The sequence below is a fragment of the Geospiza fortis genome, unplaced genomic scaffold, assembly GCF_000277835.1.
Source record: "Geospiza fortis unplaced genomic scaffold, GeoFor_1.0 scaffold16, whole genome shotgun sequence".
NCBI lineage: Eukaryota > Metazoa > Chordata > Aves > Passeriformes > Thraupidae > Geospiza > Geospiza fortis.
Window position 1 is genome coordinate 13,609,452 of NW_005054302.1, and position 20,392 is coordinate 13,629,843.

Here is a 20,392-nt window from a genome sequence, read left to right on the forward strand (position 1 = left end):
GATTGAGCTGTCCTGACTGCCATCAGTAATTCTGGGTTGGCTTTGACTGAAAGAGCAATAATAAAGAGAAAAGGTATATGCTCTTGCCAGATTATTTCGCTAAATGTGAGGAACATCACCATCACCACCATTTCTTCCTCTTACATTTTAAACAACACCACTGCTCAATAAAGTGCCTATCCTCACCTGTGGAACTTTGGCCTCAAATTCCTGTAGAGTTGGTACCTTATACAGAGACTAAAGTCAGGTTTTCAGCAAGAGCGAGAGTTCAGATATATTCCACCACTTAGTTTTTTACATAAACCAAATCTAGGGCAGGATGTTTGAACTCAGCCCATCCCTAAGGTGTTGCTGTGCTCTGTAAGGGAGCTCCATTAGGAATGCATTTGGCCAATGTCCCTGCTTAGCACAGCAAAACTGAATTCCTTACTCAACACTTCCATTTACTGTACACAGAATTTATGTAACTAAGTTAGGTGCCTTGGATCATCCTCTGTGGACCATTATGAGATGCTGGGCTCTTGTAGCTCGTAAAATGGCTTGGAATTTGAATGCACTTCTATCAGTTCTACAGATAATTGAATCAGTTCTGCTCCCTGCCTCTGCATCCTCACCCTGATGGTTGCTTCTTCCTACAGCCACCTTGGAAAATGCTATCAGCATTTTAGCAAAGTCAGTTCCAAGTTTCTCCCCCCATCAATCAAAAACAATGTTTTTATACATACTGCCAAATTCTCTACTTGGACCAAGAATTCTCCTTGAGTGACACTGAAAACTATTCAGAATGGAAAGTGATGGTTCAAGGTTTGACCTGTTCTGTATTGACTTGAGGGAGAACAAGAGTGTGCTATGTTGCTGAATGGCAACATCAATTCCCTAAACACTAAGCAGTGAGATCAATGAAAATAAATCAATACCTCACTTAAAAATGGTGCCATGGAAAGAAGTCTCTTACTCTTTCACTTAAGAGATAAAAAAGAGGTAAAGAACAGTATTTGCTGCACAAATTACACAATAAACCAAATACTGGGAAAGTCCTAAAAAAATGCATTACCCTCTTCACAGACTGTCACCAAATGGGATTATCTCAAAGCTCACTTATTTTGCTCCCTGTCATTAAGAGCAGCAGCTCATCCCTGAGTTTTACGAAACAAAACCTAGAGGTTTACAAATAAAATGAGATTACCAAATAAAATGAGATTATCTCCTGCCCACAGAGCATAAGGACAGGGATGAGGATTTAAAATAAGGTAGGAGTGATGTGACAGCACTGACAAGATTTATTATTAAAAAGGTCTGGGAGAGCCAGAAAAAATCAGAACATTAAAACATGGGAACTATCACACTTCCATGCTTTGCTGCAATTTAAGCATTTCATTTCTAGTTAAGATGAATCTGGAAGAAACAGCATTATTGATATATTGTACTAGCTGTAGAAAGTATGTTTTCAAGTAGTTAAAATTAATCTGTTTCCTCATCCCACTTAATTAATTATGAGGGGTGAATTGTTGGAGAAGAGAGACCAGAAGCAGAAGACATTCATTATGCTTTAACTGATGTCTTATGAAATTCGAAGAACTGGCCAGATCACTGAATGGATGAAAATTTATTGTGATGCTCTTGTTATATCAAAATGAGTTGTCATGTTGTTCAACTTTGCAGAATTCTTGTACCACTAAAATCCATCACTGATAAAGGTGCATTTTTTTAAAATTTAAATTTATTTGCATATTGATGCAACAACCTGAATAAAGTAATCTTTTAGGGAAGTGTAACCCCATTCTCTCTGAAATGCAGAAAGGAATCCAAATTAATCTAGAAAAATTAATTTGAAATACACAAGTAGACTGCAAGAGTGGAAATATATATCAAGGGATGGACTATTGTTTCAAAATTCTTCTCTAGGGAACAAGTACTGAGCAGGGGCAACTCACTAATTTGCTTCTCACTCACCCCCTCCCAAATAATAGATATCTGTGACTACAATCACAACAAACATCCTCTAGGTTTGGGAATTTAAGCCTGCGTCCTAGACAGCCAAAATCCAGTACCTGTCACTCTGAGTTGCAGATAGACACAAAAGCATGGCTGTGAAGGATTGAAAGATGTGAAATGTAACCACTGTACCTGTGCCACTGAAGCAATAAAGAATTGAAAAGTGTGACTGATGAGGTCTTAGATAATGGATTAACTAGCAAGTTGCCTGTAGTCCCTCAAAGGACTAATGGAAATTTACCCAAGGACCTACAGTATAACGTGGAGATGCATGTGGGGACCTGGAACCATCCACATACAACATTAAAGAGATGAATAGAGCAAGAATAGAACAGAGGGATGTTAATAATTTCAGCTTACATGTATATTTCATGTATGTTAACCAATTAGAGCATAAAAAAGGCACGATGGAAACTATTTTGCAGAAGAGGGAAATGGTGGAATCACTGTCCCTGGAACAGTTTAACAAGCGTGTAGGTGTGGTGCTTAGGGACATAGTTTAGTGGTGAACCTGGCAGTGCTGCTTAATGGTCAGACAGAATGATCTTAGAGGTCTTCTCCAACCTTACTGATTCTGTGATTCAATGTATAGAGAACAGATAAAACAGGAATAAAGGAAAGATGCAACTTGAACTTCTAAAAAAATCTGATCTGCTGCTGTGTGATGTTGGATCACTGACACACCATGCTGTTTGCAAAAATGCAGCACACGGGGTGGATATAGGGACAGCTACACAGGAGGAATTTACAAACATTGCCCAAGCATGTAAGGGTTAGCTGTGGGAAAGCCAATGCTTAAAGCACCCTGGTCTAGTGAGAAGTGTCCCTGCCCACGGTGGGGCCATTGGAACCAAATGGTCTTTAAGATCCCTTTCAACCCAAACCATGCTATGATTCTATTTGATTACTGTAATTTTAAACTGGAAATGCAGCTTAATGGAGTTAAACTGTAAATGCTCTCCCTCCAAAAAAGCATGATATAATTTGATAGGCCTTCAGGAAGTGCCTCCTACAGAGCATGATTGCTCAGCAACCCAAAACCATAAACACCTAATTTTTTATTCTACCAAAGTAAATTTCCCTTTAATCATCCATTAGAGAAGCCTAGGTCAGGCAAAATATTGGCAGAGGAAACTTTAGCCTTGCTGGTAGATGACTGCTTTTATCAGTGAAAAATGCTGAGATATCAGAAAATTAATTCTAAAATCAGCTAATCATCTTGAATAAAGTTTCAATTATTCTTGTAATTGGGGATTTTTAGATTATTCTGTATAACATTAATAAAAATAATCCACAGAAATACAGTCTCTACAAGACTCAGCCTATCATGATTATTTAAAAAGTATTTATATTTTCACACAAGCACTTTTCCAGATCTAATTACACTAAATGTCTTCTGTTGCTACTTCATTCTTCCACAAACAGTCTGCACAGCTGATTTTTAAAATTTTTCTTTAGCCCATGTAGTCTTATTACCACAGGTAAAGCAGAACATGGAAAACATATCCAGTGTTTCACTCTGAGTGAATGTTTTAAATGTTGCAAAGTTGCTGGTATAAAGATCACTCAGAGAGAATCTTACTAAGTATTTGACCTAAATGTAAGCAAGTCTCTTTCTATCAGTACTCTAAGAGAACATAAATTTTGTTTTCCTGAACCTCTCTTGTGGATGTAGTCTTTTCAGTATGTAATAAAGACACAATTAAAAGAAATTTTCCCTTTCTGCTGACTGAAAAGACTGAGTCCTTGACTTAGAAAGCTACAGCTCTGCAGAGAGGTAACAGCACTGAATACACCAGATTTATTTCTTTTGTTCTGTCTCTAAGCAGAAATGGACAGAAGGCCAGGTACATGTAATGCTTTCAAAGGAATTGATATAGTCATATGTTTTCAATGAGATCTTCCTCATGAATTTTTGTTCCAGTATCTTAATAATAGGTATGAAGTCAGAGGAGGAGAGAGACGTACTCTTATGATCCCATTAGAAAAACTTCAATTTGGGCTGCAATAAAAAAAACCCAACTTCTTTTCACACATCAAATTCAGAAATTTCAGATAAAATTTGATGTCAGATTCTTCAGAGTTTCGTGACTTAAATAGTCTGAGATGACTTACTCAAAATCTATTTATCTCCAATAACTGCAACTGGGTGTCCTACCATGAACAAACAGCTCATTGTAGGGCTCCAACATCACCTAGTATGTCTCTAACCATATAGCTGTATCTATTTAGTCCTAAATCAAGGCAGTATCTGAGCTGCTCAGTTCCAGAATGATACCACTTATCTTCCTGAAGAAAGAACTCAGATAGGATGGAAAATTCTTTGTGTGCTTTTAACAGGCAGAGGTCTTCTAAGCAGTCAATTGGAGTAAAATTCTTGCTAGCACTAAGATTTTTGTCTGAGCTACTGCAGTTTTGACTCTTCAGTTCACTCCATGTTACCACCGGTTATATTGAATGCAGGTGAGGTTTACTGATTGTGTAGAAGACATAATTATTATGGAATGTTTAATAAATAAATTTAGAGAATTTCCAATATTTCATACACTTATCTATCTGCTCTTTTAAAAGACAATGAAATTCCCTTTCAAATTGATGTCCCCAGTTGCTCTGGAGTATATTTAGAACTCAAGGCAAGTAGAAAAATGAATGCAAATTTTGTGTAACATGCTGGGGTAGGTAGTGCATTTTCATACATGGAAGACCAAAAGTACAACTGCAGCAGCTTAATATTTTATAATATTTCCTAAAAAAGCAGCACTGAAATCTGAGTATAATTGAAGTGTCCATTCCTAAAAACTCAAATGCCAACTAACAAAGTAGGGATTTTCCTTTCCTCATCTTAATGCAAATTAGGAGCTTCTGCACTGAAGAAAGGAAATTATAGCAAGTAAGAAGTTTAGGGAAAGCAAACTTTAATCCTTCTGCACACTGTCCACATTAGAAGGGAATATATTCTTGTGTCTGTCCAAGCCTGATGTCTTTAAGATGGCAATACAGAGAAATTAAAACAAAAGTAGCTGAAAATCCATCTACCATATAGGATTTCCATACTCTGTTGAAAGGAAAATAACCCCATTTGCTACAGGCTAAATTCAGCCATGATCCTTGCATTACACTAGATAATTTTCAAGTTATTAATTCAGTCAATTTGCCTATTCTTTCATATTTTCAAAGACAAAAACATCCTGTCTGTTGGTTATTTCTTTTACAATTTTTTTCTCCAGACTTCTCGCATCCAAAGCTGTTGCAATCCTCATTAAAGTCAAAATTATCTGTTGAATTTTATCCAAATTTTTCAATTGTTTTTCATATTCTTGAAGGAAACCTACAGGTAAGTATTTTTAAATGAACGACTATCTGCCGATGGTGTCTGCAGACAGACAAAGGCAGATAAATGGATCACTGAGGACATTTAAAAGAAAACTCTCTATTTCTAATAATGTTCTGTTTAAACATATTCTGAATTCTAGCATCAAGCAATAATACAAATTAAAGTAAACTACAATCCTGAAATCATCAATTAAAAGAAGATGACTTCATTAACACAGTAGCTATAATAAAGGGTTATCCTTCTTGGCCTATGTGAAAAGACAAATCATTCAGATATTGAAAGAAATTATCAGGCGTTTAATGAATGAGGTCAGATTTACAGGAAAGAATAGTTATTTACCACTAAACTCACTCAGTTTCGTATCTGTTTTGCATGGGAGTTAATAATCTGTGGTTATTGCATCTGCAGGAGGAGATGTGGTGAGTTGTGGACTGCAAATTGAGCCATCATCACCTAGCAGTAACCACTAGATTTGGCCAGATAGTAAGCCCAACACAGAAATCGATAGGAAGTGTCCCACGGTCCGCTGCTATTAATTCATATTTTGCTTTTCTTATTGTTCTAATTAATTACTAAAGTATAAGTAGATGAAGAGATTGTCAAGGACTTACAAAGAAAATTTATGTCCAGTTCAGCTTTGCTGAAAGATCTGCTGAAGTTCCCAAGGCTTTCAAGATGAATCCACATGTAAATATCAATGATGAAAGAGAAATTCTGATTTTTACTCCTGAAACATCTCATGATTCTGTATTGAAACCAGAAAAAAGACTGATGACCCTAACTGCAGTCTAGCTAGGGTTAGCTCAAGCAGACTGAAACCTGTGTAAATCAGATCTGAAGAAGCACCATGCACTGGAGTCATACACTAATTCATAACTCTAGTAGAGGCTTTAGGAACCTAGTTCTGACCTTGATAATATTCCTGTAGCTCATCCTTTTTTCTGCAAAGATGACCAGGTATGAAATCAGGACCAGTGCCATAAACAATATAATGGGAAAAATTTGCTATCAAATTAATAACAAGTGGATGTCATAAAAATGTGTCTGTAATGTCATGTCTGGATGACACACTGGGCAGAATAACCCTGAGAGCAAATCTACTGTCCAGGATATCTCTCAGGACACAGCTTCTCCCTGTAGCAGAGCCTTCTGGTCACAATAGCTCTCCATGGATGTGGCAATGCTCTGCCAGCCAGTATAGAAAAGGAAAAATAACTTTCAGTGCTTATACTGAAAGGGCAATTGCATTTGGAATCTGCAAACCCTGTTAGAAACATTGCTTCTTCCTTGTTTCCTGCAGTGTTTCTGAAAATGGTTTTGATACTGTCTAGTCTCAATCTGTTTTCAAGATGGGTTCACAAAGATACCTGTTTCCTTGTCCATAAATCTATGAAGAAACCATAGATATTTTTCAAATCTAAGCTGTACTTTTACAAGAGTAGTTTCTGAAGCATTCTCAGGAAAATGAACATGACAGACAAAGTCTGGCTGGCTGGGTAAAGATGGGAACAGCAGAAAGGACTAAAATACAGCTTTGCATCTTGAATCATCTGTAAGAGAGTGGCAAAATACTGCTTGATGGCCATTAGGCTATGCTTTCATTTTGTCATTGATCACCTATGATCCTTTTCTCTCCAAATTGTCTTACAGTCTCTGCAGAAAGGAGTAATTACTACAGCGGGTATCTGCAGCATCTACCTGGACTCTAAAATGTCTCAAGAACATCAAGAGGAAAAAGCCTGTCTGCAGAGATAGTGCTTTTTAAAAGAAAAAGATTACAGACCTTTCCAGCTCCCAGAGTGAAATAAATATTGATACTTTCTGGAAATGGGAAGGACAGGTATTATTAGCAGCACACTAAGGTAAGAACCATTCCAACCTGACATAACTAAAATCTAAGTGGTTAGAAATATAAGGTTATAAAAACCCCAAAGCCTTCTACGTTGGTTAAGTAACTTTTTCTGCCCTAATTTTTTTCCCAAAGCTTTCAGCTGCTGCCCTGTATGCCAGGACCTTTTTAAACACCTAGAAAGAAGATGTAGGAGCAGAAATAGCAAAGTGTCTTTTTCTGTAAGCTTTCCTTTCCCTGCCTTTTCTGTAAGCAGGGGTTTGTATAGAAGGTGATGTGCTGTGCTAAGCAGGTGTTTTGATAATTGCATCAGCCCAATATATTGGGTGAAGGAATGTGGTTGCCTTCATGGTCAATTAAAAAGTATAAGTAGAATCTATGGAAAGTGGGTGAATGTTTAATTATTTTAATTCCTGTTTGGCAAGGAACATCTGGCAAACTCTTCACCAGATAACACTGACAGTCTTTGTTTATTTGCTACATTAGTAGATAAAGCAATTAGAGGAAGAAGTTTTAAGAGAAGAATGAGCCACACATAATCAGAGTTTCCACAAGAGAGATGGAGCTGGAGACACAGCATAATGCAGATGTACACACACACATATATATATATAGACACACAGAGAGATATGTTGATCTCTGAAATAATTTTTTACTCCATTTGTTCTGAACATGAGGCACATTCAGAGAGGATCAAATCCTGTTTGTCAAGACTGTTATACAAGAGGGACAGACACAGGGTAAGCACTGCAAGACCTGCTGGGGCTGGCATGCTGAGCTGGCTCCCCTTGGACACCAGCTTCAAGTATTGACCAGCACCACACAGGCACCACTCACAGCAGAAATAGTAAAGTAGCTGCATCTAAACCAGGTTTACTCCACAGCATGTCAATGAAGCCTGAGAGGACCTGATTAGTACATCTTTTCCTGTTACAAGAGTGGGGTGGCAGGGAATGACTAAACTGAGTTCCTGAGGAGTTCCTTATGAGCCCCAATTCAGGTAGGCAATTCCCCAGATCCTTCCAGGCTCACCATAGCATTATCACAGTAATTTAATTTCTAATGAGATGTAAAAAGGTCAGCAAAGAGCACTGGTCCCACTTAGCCTCACCACTTGGCTGGGCTCCCTCCTCAGAGATGGACTTCCTTGCAGTGAAACTAAAGATCCTCCTCATTTGTGTTTATTGGGAAGAACTTTGAATGCAAATTCCCACTACCCTTTTCAGCAGTGTTATGTCCTGTTCCTGCTCTCAGCTTTGTTTCAACACAGCTGATTTGCAGAGCCTATTCTATAGTGGCTTTTTGACTTTTCTGTATAGAATTTCAGGTAGAAAGCTCTTCAATAGGGCCAAGCACCTTCTTTCTCTCACATTGGCCACTGTGCTGTGTGCAAATGCACATATTTAGATTTCCAACTTTGACTGTATTTACACAAGCTTTTGCCTCTGTGTTCATGGTCTAAGCTACTGTCTTGTACTTTTCCAGTGGAGAGCTGCACAAACTGTCGGTGTCCTATTATAGCTGTTGACATGGAAACATCATAAGCAACTATTTGTTGGATAAGACTGCTATTTCACAGGGAACAGACACAGCTTAAATGCATGTTTTGCTGATTCACTTTCAGCCATTTTAAGCCACAGACAGTTTATCTTCTCTTTCACGTCCCCCTCCCCTTCACTGATGGATCATGTTCAGAGTTTCTGCTTAGAAATGAGGCTGAAACTGTGTCTATCTTGCTTATAAAAATTTCAAACATCCTATTCCCACATGGGGCCAAGATCTTCAACCTCATCATCTTCTGGCTTGGATATTATTCTAGCTGACACTTTCTACTCTCCGAAGCAGAAAGCAGGCAGTCCCTCTAGGGAACAGAAAAGCAAAATATATGTGCGATGAAAAGCTATTAAGGCATCTCCTAAGAAAAGGAAAAGGTGTGCTGCTTCTGTAGAGCAGACATCATGTCAAGCACATTACCTGTTCTGGGCCATTATTTTAATAACTTATGAAACAGAACAATATGGAAAATGCCCACAACTGTGTACTACTTACGCCTAGTGAAGTTGCTAATAGAAAAGCTGTTTCACACCAGGCATTAATAATGCTGCACTGAGAACATGATTCCCTGCCTCATCTAATTATTTAAAATACAACAAGTTCTACTGAAAATATAAAGATAAGATGACTTAGGCAAGAATGGCTTTGATCTTCTGCAAGCTGCTTTATATTCGGTTTTCTGTTCTAAACTTTAGGCAGGATGTGTTATCTCAGATTTCTGGAGGCTGTGCTTGTTTCACACAGGGCTCAGTCCTTCCAGGTGCTCAGTACTGTGTACCATAGCTCGTAATTTTGAAAACAAAATAGTCAATGGTTTGCAAAGTGACAATCACATAGAAATAAATCTACTTTTGCCCCTTTTTGACCCAGCTGGAGAAACACCCATTGATAAAAGGCTTTCTGGGCTGTTGGTTCATGCTGCAGCTAACGACGCATCTCTGGGAGGGATGGGCTGAATTCATTCCACACCCGGTACCCAAGAGCAGCAGATATGATAAACATGAAGATGTGAAGGAAAGAGCTGGTGTCAGATGCAGAGATGAGACTGTTTGACTGATGTGTTTACATGTTCAGTTTTCACTCTCCATTAACTGCTTAGTCTGTGTCTGTGAAATGTTATGAAGAATTGCAAACAAACATCATTTTTCCTTAACTGTTCATTAGTAACAGCATTGCAAAAAAGTAGGAGATGAGTAGGAAATGCAGTAACTGTTAGGAAAAACTGTAATAGCTTATGAGGTGGCTAATAGTTTCAACTGACTATATATCAAATATATCAATTTTCATAGTCCTAGGGTATTGGTGAGACATATTGTTGTATTTACAGCATTATATTTTAGGGTGGTTTTTTAGCACTGGATTGCCATTGAACTATAAACCTGAAGGCTTTTGAATTGAGAGTAGTCCAAGATTAATAATCCTCACATGCATCTTTCAGCTGAGAGCAGCACCAGCATTATGAGTCTTAGGACACTTCAGTTAAGGACCTGTGAAAATTTCACAGAAATAATATAAAGAAGTGTGAAATTCTCACAGTTCCCACTGACAGCGAGAGGCTACTTTAGAAAAATCCCAACAAAACAGTTTCTCTCCAGATATTCTCTGTTCTTCAATTTTCAGTTGAAATTTTTAATTTCTCATTTGCTCTGTTCTTAGCAGCAGAACAATGAACCGGGTAATTTTTTCAAATGCCTCTAAGCATATAAACAGGTTGAATTTTGTGAGAAGATATTAGATTTGCTTTTCCAAAGACAAGAGTTGCTTCATCTTCCTTTTTCATTTTACAGATAATCACAGGTTATGAAAGCCAGATGCTTTTGCTCTAAACATGAAATTCAACGCAATAAATAAAAACTACTGGATTTACTTCCCATTGTATTAGGTGATTCTTGTATTCCAGCCTATCCCTCATCCTCCTCAATTCCTCAGTGTTTCTGATAATTAATGAAGACCTGGGTGAACAGATACTCAGTGATACGGTTCAGCTGTTGAATATGTCCCTAGAGAAAAGGTCTCCAAAGCATGCACAGTGACCCTCCTTGCTCTGAAAAATAAAGATTTACACTGTTTCCTTGGTTCTGAATCTGAGCAGCTCTCACTGAAGCCAGGGAGAATATTTGTGCCAGGAGGATGTATAAAAAATTCTTATTTTCAGAGAAAGAACCATTAAAAACTAGTAATGGAATACTCAGAAACTCTTACTTAACCAGGACATGTGAAATGAGTGACATTCCAACAATTCCAGTCTGAAAAGGAACTTCAAGTCCAATAAGCCATTTCATTAATTTAGTTTTTGTGTGTACCTATTTGGCCCTTTCCAAACTTATCTGCATTATGCCATTTATGACACATTTTCTGAATGCATGTTTCCATTGTGTGCTACAATTGGGACCATTCAATTGGCCAGGAATCTGAAGTAAGTGAAAAAATTGTACAAAAATTAAATTTTCCTCCACTTACTGTTCAGTAAAGGGAATTCTAATAGTTCTATAATGCCATTAAAGTACAGGCATGGCTATGCAAGCTATTTCCTCATTAAAACAAAAAAATAATGTCTAGGTGCCAAGCTCACTCACATTTGCTCTCCAGAAATCTGTATTTGAGTGACTTTCAGTGCTGCAAAACCAGAAAGAAACTGCAGTTTGGATGCTCCCAGATGCTGGAGTCATAAACTCATCCAGCTTGATGACCATGTACTGAGTGTATATGCATCCTCAATAGTGCTAACTAAAGTGACAAATGAATTCAGAAGGAATCCTGGGGAATAAGAATATGGGCAAAAACCCAGCCCAATTAAACAAGACTGTTGGTGTTTCCAACCTATGTTGCAGAAGAATGCACAGACAACAGTCAGAGGCTTGATGTTATAGCTCGTAGATCTGCATATGAGCACACCCGTGTGTTTGTGAGAGAGCAAAAGAGAAAGATTTTGAGTGTGTATGGGATTCAGGTCACACAACATAAAGTGTCTCTAATATTGATGTTTACATCTCAGCTAATCACCTGAGGCTCCTTCCACTCAACTGTGAGAAAGAGACATTTTTAGGGCATGATTCGCCTGAGCAATTTTAGATGTCTACTTCTGGATGACATGAATTGTACTCTGAAAGTGCCAAGTGCACTCCACTGAACCAAGAGAGATACTAGGCAACTTGCTTAAGTGCAGATTTTTGCAATGTGTATGTAGATATAGCATGTAATTAACACTAAAGTATCTATTTGGATTTTCTTTTTATATATATACACATACATCTTGCAAAAAAGTATTCTCTCTCCTCCTTGTACCTCCTTGTAATGAGTATTTAATCATGGCCATTTCATACCTCTCTCTGGTTTCCTCAGTACCTCCTTCTGAAAACACCGGTGCAATTATCTCTTCAATTAATTTCTGCTTCCAGACCTACATACAAGAGCCTTTTATCACCCAGTCTGATGTTACCATGTGTTCAGGTTTCACTACCATGATGTCTCCAACAATTGCATTTCTCAGGCAGATTTCAGACTGCATTGCAGCCAGCTGTGCAGATTCACAGGAGAATTCTCCCCACGCAGCCTTGACCTGATGTTCACTTGCCTGAGGGGGTTCACTGCCTCAAAGAAGACAGGGAGACTGAAGGTGGTTGTAACAGACATTAATTGGAACAAGCCCTGGATATCAGACTCAATCTTCACAAACTGCCTCAAAAGAATTTCAACTGTAGCTCTGAAAACTTCAAAACTGAGAATTTCTCTGATCTGTTGAAAATCAAAGTCTCACTAGTGGAAGATGTCCCTGCCCATGAAAGGGGTTTGAAACCAGATGATCTTTAAAGTGTCTTCTAACCCAAACCACCTGTGATTCTATGATATGGCAACATGCTAATTTCTAAGTTCAGGAAATCCGTGTAAAGGTGTCTAATACCTAATGGAGAATCCATTGTGCTGACAATGAGAATAAACCATCCAAAGCACCTCAGCTTTGATTTCCCTTTTCCTGAGCTAAGTTGTGATGGCAAATCTCCAGATTCTTCCTCACGGCTCAATAAGAAATGAATCAGAACACATATATTTATGACAGATAATACTACATGTTTGTATGGCCCATATCTATCACAGCTATGAAATACTTAGCAATAATTCCAGTTAGAAGAAGACAAAAATGTAGGGGACTAAGAGGCATCTCTTTGCACCATGCACATTTTTTATAAATAGTACAATATGGACTAGAAATAAAAAGGTTGATCGAAAGCATCTTCATCTTATTGGGAAGAGCCTTGGGCTCACTTCCCACTGCAGTGCTTTTCCATGCACAGTGGAGAGGCAGCTGCAGAACCACTTCTTCCTACATTGCAGCTGGATCCAGTCCTGTCCCAGCCCTGATTTCCATCCCCACCTTTACAGCCAACTGTTGTATTCACTTTGTACTGATATATATAAAAGTAGTGCAGAAGCTAAAACAGCTGCATTTCAGTAAACTCAACCCTTCATACATGGCAACAAGGAGCCCTGATGAGGTGAAATCAGGTTTGGTCACTGACAGTACTGAACAGACTTTAAACAGAGAAGTGGCAGTGAAAGGGTTGGGGGGTGTGAAGCTTTAGAGTTATTTCTGCAGTGATACACCTCCACGGTGCCTGCTTGTGGCTTTAGACAACTGGAATTTTTAAATATAAACATTATTTCAGAAGTTTTCTGGTTTGAATAAAGCTTAAATGGTGACTGTTTATGCTAAGTGTATCTCACTACTTTTCATCTGTAAACCAAAACCAGACACTAAGATGGCAGTTTTGGGTGCCAGGTAATTCCTGAAAACCTTTTCTTTGCATGTGCAGTAGCAATTACTGAAGAATCTACTCTTATCCTCAGAAATCTAACACAAGTACTTTAAGCTCAGGAATAATCTAGTAAAAAACCAGGAAAACTGCTTAAGCTATGTTTCCTCCAAAGTTTGGAAGTTAAAGTTTCAGTGACCCTAATTCAGCAAAATTTTTAAAGAACTGTACTTCTCTGATGCTTAACTCTTCAAAAGGCTGTCATGGTCCACAGCCTGTGAGTTAAATAACATGATCTGGCATTTCCTAGGAGTAGCAACAGTAACCATATGTAACCTAGAAATTTGACTGCTGGTATGGACCTAAAAGGACAAAGCAAAGCATGTATTTATTTCAAGACAAAGAAATGTGTAATCTTACAAGAACAGATTTTAAAACCTTGAGCTAAAAAGACAAAAAGGAAGACATGAATTTGCATAAGACCCTGCTACGCATGTATATAGCATAATGTTTAGCTGGTGATGGGTTTGTTTATTCTCCTGGTTGATCATGAGCCGATGACTGAATTCCAATGACTTAAAAAAAGATAATAGCAGATTTTTTTTTAGCCTATCATTGCAATTAGCGAATTAAATTTAAATTCTTTCACTGTCACCACCAAATAAAGCATGAATAATAACATTTTCTATGTTTCCTATTCATTCTCCTACTTTCTGCATTTCTTTCTGTATTTCTTTTCCTCAACTGATTTAGTGACAAAGAGGTTGTGAGCTCCCAAAAGGACTAGAAGTATTTCCTACTGCTCCATCCTCCCCTGGAAACTCATATTTTGCCTTTAGTGTTGTGGACTCTCTGATGACATCCCAAACAGAGATATAGGGTCTGTGACAAAAAGCAACAGGCAGTAATGAAAAAAAGAATCCAGGAAATTCATGGGAAATAATACAGGAGGTGTCAGAGAGACAGACAGAAAAAAACAAAGAAAAAAATAATACAAATCTGGAACACCAGAGTATGCAGAGATAAAAGATCATGTCAAAGAGCTACACAATTTCTCTGAACAAGTAATTCTTGATTTCCTTCCTGTGTTGTTTACACTCCTGAAGTGAGACCTTAATTGCTTTTAGCCACCTACTTGTGGTCCTACATTGAACCCTTTAACTCTATATTACATTTTGTCTCACTTAACTGAATATAGCTTCTTTCACATATCTCAGTGCTATGCTTTTATAGTAGGGGCTGGATGGGGAAAGCACAGACTGTAAGGTAAAGAAGAAATCCCTGCATCCAATAAACCCCACACCCATTAGCATAACTGTAGCTTTACTTTTTCTCACCCTCTCTTGTTGGCTTTTCTCTGAGTAGGTAATGACACTTATTTTCAACTATTACTACCTATCTGGATCTCAATCTGTTTCTTTGTGTTGCCTAGAATATAGTGATTTGCTTCAATTAAGCTTTCTGGTTAAAAAATAACCATGCTTGCCATATTCAGTGAAGGACAGCAAAATCACTACATCCCAAAGAAAGGAAAACAGCAAACTTGAATCATAAACTTGGCATTACAGCTAGAGATTTACAACAACATATGGTCATTTGCCTCTAGCTCTCTGCACATGCTGACTAAAATAATCCATTGAAACAGAAATGTCCTGAATTGTAAGAATAGAAACCAAATGCTAGATTCTAGCTTTTTACATGGGCCCTGCCTGTAAAGAGTATCCATAATGAGAAAATTTTCATCTCCGAAAACAAGTACATTTCTGAGCCCACATTTATTTTTCCTGAGTGCCTAACATAGACACAAACAACCTTTGTAATTAGTGCATGTGAATTGAACTCACAGTGACAGGCACAAGGCTGCAGGTGCTACTGCACCACAAACAAGGCAGCTCAGACATGGACACAGCCAATTGTGTGGGTTTGAGAGAAAAAAGTAAACACTAACAAAAGTGACCAAGGCTTTTGTGGCTTTCTGCTTCAGAGGTTTGGGGCATTCGTTGGAACGACTGTGGAATAAAAGAACAGGTTTTGCATTTGTGGTTTGGGAAGTGCCATTTAGATAAGCAGCTAAGACATCAAAGGCTCCTGCAGTGAAGCACCAGGGCATAGCAGCTTAGTGAGACAGATCACAGCCAGAATTCATGAACTAGCAGAAAACAGGGCTCATCAGTGCACACGGAGCAATACTGTACAGAAGAGTTAGGCAGCACAGATATCTCAGCTTGGCTCAGAGTGCAAGTTAATAAGCCTCAGTTCTCAGCAGAGCTTCCTAGGCCAATGCTCATACAGGGGGATCAAGCTTTGTTGCTGTTCAAACTGCAGTAAGGTGTTCAGGACCCTGGTGTTAGCCCTTTATCTGTACACCTCAATTAACCTGCAGTTGCTGGCTTGGGCTTCTCACACCATTTCTCCCCCTACATTTTGTGTTCCTGGCTTATCTCAAGAAAGGAAGCTTGGATCTATCCATCCTTACACACATAATTGTAGCTTTTCATAAAATGCAAATTCAGGGAGCTGACCAAAGCTCTTGACAAGAAAGTCACTCTGGTCTGGAAAAAACCTGCTTCAGGTCAGAGAAAGTTAGAGATGCCTTGAAAACTTCAACACTTCTAATCTGACCTTGCCCAAGAGCAACATCATCGGTAAGAGTGATCCATCTCCCTTCAGTCATTGCTCTTTCTGACAGCAGTACCAATTAGTGCTTCATGTGGTTGTTGCCCATTAGAACAAGACCCTTCATGCTAACATTAAAGTTTTCCCTTCCTTCTCTGCTACCTTACTCCTTCACGCTGAGAGCATAATGACAAAATGTAGAATTTAGCCTTAATTGGATCTCTGCAATGTTATCACCTGAATTAGCTCCCCTGCGAATAATTATCACTGCCTAGAGGCTGACAAATTGCTTCCCTCTACTTCATGATTGTCAGGAATTTCAAATTATATGCTGAGCATGGGGAGGATAGAGGGGACAAAGGGGAGAATGAAAATGAAAGCCTAGAGAAGCATAATTATTAAGATTATTAAAATACTTGACAGATTGCCACAGTCTCCATGAGTCCCAAAAGGGGAGAGTGACAGCAAGAATTTTGCTGGGGCAACTGCGCAACACCCAGTCTGGCAAGAGACTCATACAGGCAAGGTGAAACTATAACCACTGCTCCCAGTAAGTGACAAAGGTAATTCTTTTGTTATTCACCACCCCAGTTAAGCTATGGATAGCAGCTTGTTTACCATCTCATCTGCACATTTGGTCTTGCTACGTAGATGGCAAATTCTTTGCAGCATAGACTGATAGAAGGGTAAATGTATGCGAGGGGATAGTAGCAGATTGCCATGCATTTAGAGTAGTATATAAGAGCTTGTGTTTTGCAAGGAAAAGGTTTTGGCAAAAAGCTGCTCTTCCTGAGAACACTCGTTCCATGTCTGGGCAAGACCTCACACAGAAACACATTCTGTCATCACTCCACAGTATCCATCTCAGATATTGACAGAGCTAAGAAATGTTCATCACATAAACCCAAATCACTATAAAAGTGTCATGCTCTTTGCACATTACTTGAAATAGTCAAATAGGGCAAATAGGGCTTTTATCCAATTTTCTCATTAATGATGCTGTGCTTGTAAGATGGATGTATTTTTCAATTTATTTCAAAGCAGCTCCTCAGACTTTCCCACCATGCCAAACCAACAACACACGTCAGACACAGGCAAGGTAGCTGCTGACATATTCCCAGGAGAAGGCTCTTCCTGCTTACCTGACATACAGTGACCTCTTCTGATTAGTCCTCAGGGAGCCAGACCCAGAACTCATGCTGTGATTCATCATCTGCTCACGCAGGTCATGGATTTTTGCCTCAAATCGAGCGTACTCTAAGGAGATAAGAAAACCCAAGAGAACATGGATATTTTAGTTTTCTTGACCTATATAATCATTACGGCTGCTAAATGCAAATTAACATTAAATTAATGACTGTCAGGCATGTCTTGAAAATGGAGGTCTAATAGAACCTTGAATTAATGTACAATCTTAGGTAAATATATGCCCCTTTTATTGTGGTACCTGAACATTTCAACACTGGCTAGGTGAGGAATCATATACCCAGACCCACGGCCCTGCAGTTTCAGGAAAGGAAAGGAGGTTTAAAGTGTGTTAACAAATATCTTCCAGTTTGTGGAAACAATGTTGAAAGCAGTTTTCCACTGTATGTTTCCTCCTTCAAACAATGTGATACCTTGGTAGGGTCAGTGGGACTGAAGTTATTAATGAGCAAAGCAATCATTGTAAAATCCCATCAAAATGAAGGAGATATGTCTATGTCCAATTATCCCCAAAGCAGCTGGAAAATCACTGTATGAGCAGTCAACCACCTTTTTTACACTGCTTACTGAGGCTTGGGCTCTGTTTCTTTTAAATAGGTGGAGCCATTATCTCATTCTTAGTGTGGGTGACCCCAGAAACTCCAAACCTAAGCTACATAACAATGGCACAGAACTGCTCCCCCCCCCACCTTGTTCACCTCCATAGTTCTACCGGTGGCTCTGCAAAATGTTGTGACCCTACTGCCCAGCAACATGGGATCAGCTGGAGATGTATCATTTGGTGAGACTCCTCTCTGACAGGACACAGCCTCATCAATGGTCCCTCCAGCTGCCATGCTTCCCTTGCTCATCGTGTGACTCAATGCGCTGAGCTTTGGTTTGCAAGAAAAAAGGTTGAGGTTTTGGAGACAAGCTCTAATTCCTTGAAAATTAAAACCTTCAGCAGCTCAGAGAGCCATAATTCAACCTAAACCCAGGAGATCTCCTGATGTGAGCTATAAGACTAAGCTGAGGGGGTGTACAAAATACATTTCAGTGAGTCAGTGACACTTTAAAGAGTAAGACATTGCAGACTGGTGCCAGCAGAGAGAAGATGATGTTCCCTGCACCTCAACGTTTTATTTCACCGATGCCTTCAAAAGAAGGGTCCCGTTCCCCACAGCAGGGCTAAAGCAGAACTGAAACCAGCACACAAGGTTTCCTCCTCAAAGGATGGAGGTACATTCCACCAGATCCCATCACCTTCCAGCTTAAGCAAATAAATCTTTACAGTGCATTTATAACCCATTGCTCTGCATCTTGTTTGTTGCTGTCTGAGCTACCTGAAAATGCTGTAAGACAGCAACATTCACATTTTTCTCCTAGAACTCAGCATTATTTTTGTTTGATCATTTGCTGTTCCTACTGGCTCTGTTCCCAGAATGTCTAGATGCTTTGCAACAACTAATTCACTTTATTCCCTGCACTCTACATTTTCATTGGATAATAACACCTGACCTTTCCAAGATCCCACATTTTGCACAGGTGGCTTAGCAGAAGGGTTTGATTTGGGGTTTTGTGTTTGGGTTTTTTCCCCTCCTTCTCTCTTGACACATTTTGCCTGCCTTTCCACTGAGCTTCCTTGGCATTACCTACTCAGTCTGTGAAGTGGCAGTGGCTACTTTGCTCGTCAGTTGGGAACCACTGCTGCGCTGTAAGACTCTTCAGTCTTCCCACATACCTATGACTTCACTGACTGCAACTGAAATTCTGTGTGTCAGGAGAAGAGAAACTCCTACATGCAGACTGCATTTTAGATTTATTCTGTAGCTTGTTTCTTGCTCATTTCTGTCACCTAGAGTACATCTTTAAAATTCTGAGAGATTTAAAAGCACAAATTCTCAGTGGAACTAAGGCTCCTACAAACTTATGTTGGGTTTTTTTTTGGAGTGGAGTTTAGTTTTGAGGTGTTTATCCCAGTGTAGGATTTAAGTTTCCTCTATGTGAGTCATATTTGCTCTGATCTGCTGCTTTAGAATTTATTTAGTAAATAATCATCTTCTGAGCAAAGCTTTGTTTAGCTTATATTTCATTAAAACCAATCTAACATTTCTTCTTGGCAAATAGGAAAGGGGATCTTAAGGACCAAGCCTTGCATTTCTCTTCCTCATACAGTATCATTCCTACACAAATAGACAGAATATTACAATTCTAAGGCTTCTTACCAGCTCTCTTTCATTTATGGTGGATACACTGAAGAAGACAGTAAACATATAGTGTGATTCAGCTTCTTTAATGTTTTACATCTGGGCAGCACCAAGGATATGAATGATCTACAGCAGAGCAACTTTCCCTTTAATAAGCATCCCCATCCCAGGCTGACTCTGTATGTAAGGTGTGGGAGTAGCTCCCAGATTTAGACATCAATCTGGAGAGTGAGAAGAGAGGACTGAAATTCTGATTTTCTCTAGCACAGCATCCAGCTAACTTGAACATCAGATACTCAAATGACTACAGCTTGGTCAGGTGATGATATTGCTTCTTGTGTTCTGACTTTACAGCACACTTGTAATTTAACCAATTTTAACAGCTTATAAACTTATTCTGAGTTCAAGAATATCTCTCTGGGAGACCTCTTGAAACCACAAGACATATTAAAAATTGTCTAGTAAGTGTGACGGAAACTCAAGGTTCAAGGTCCTCCTCCCTGCTTGATACCAAAAATAATTGAAGTACTAATGATATTGTTACTTTGTTTCTTGAGATGTTTTTAGCTATGGATTTAAATACATAGATAATTTGAAAAAAACCCAAATTTATGGGACTATATTTTCTTACTGTACCTTCTTTGCATTTTTTTTTGGTAAAAAATATTAAAATATACCCTTGTCCCTTCTTCCTGGCAAGTGCCTGGGCCAAAAATTGCACGACCATCAATGCAGGCAGTCTTTAACTCAGCTCAGACCAGTTTCTTTAATCTCAGTCCTCCTAGTTCTCCTACTGATTCCTAGATACTACAGTGACAGATGCATTTGAAATGTGAACAGAAAAAGAAACAGTGATGCTCTGCCATCAGAACTGCTGTGAAATTTCTGCCTACTGGGAAAG

The 20,392-nt window shown here is 38.8% G+C and overlaps 1 protein-coding gene across 3 annotated transcripts in view; it reads right to left on the reverse strand.

Annotated features, from left to right (window-relative positions):
• DLG2 (discs large MAGUK scaffold protein 2) overlaps positions 1-20,392 on the reverse strand; it is a 911,187-nt gene that overhangs the window by 71,852 nt on the left and 818,943 nt on the right. For all 3 annotated transcript variants that reach the window (XM_031066024.1, XM_031066022.1, XM_031066023.1), the window contains one exon: positions 17,242-17,356. In XM_031066024.1, coding sequence (XP_030921884.1) covers positions 17,242-17,356 — 115 coding nt within the window. The remainder of the gene's footprint in view (positions 1-17,241; positions 17,357-20,392) is intronic.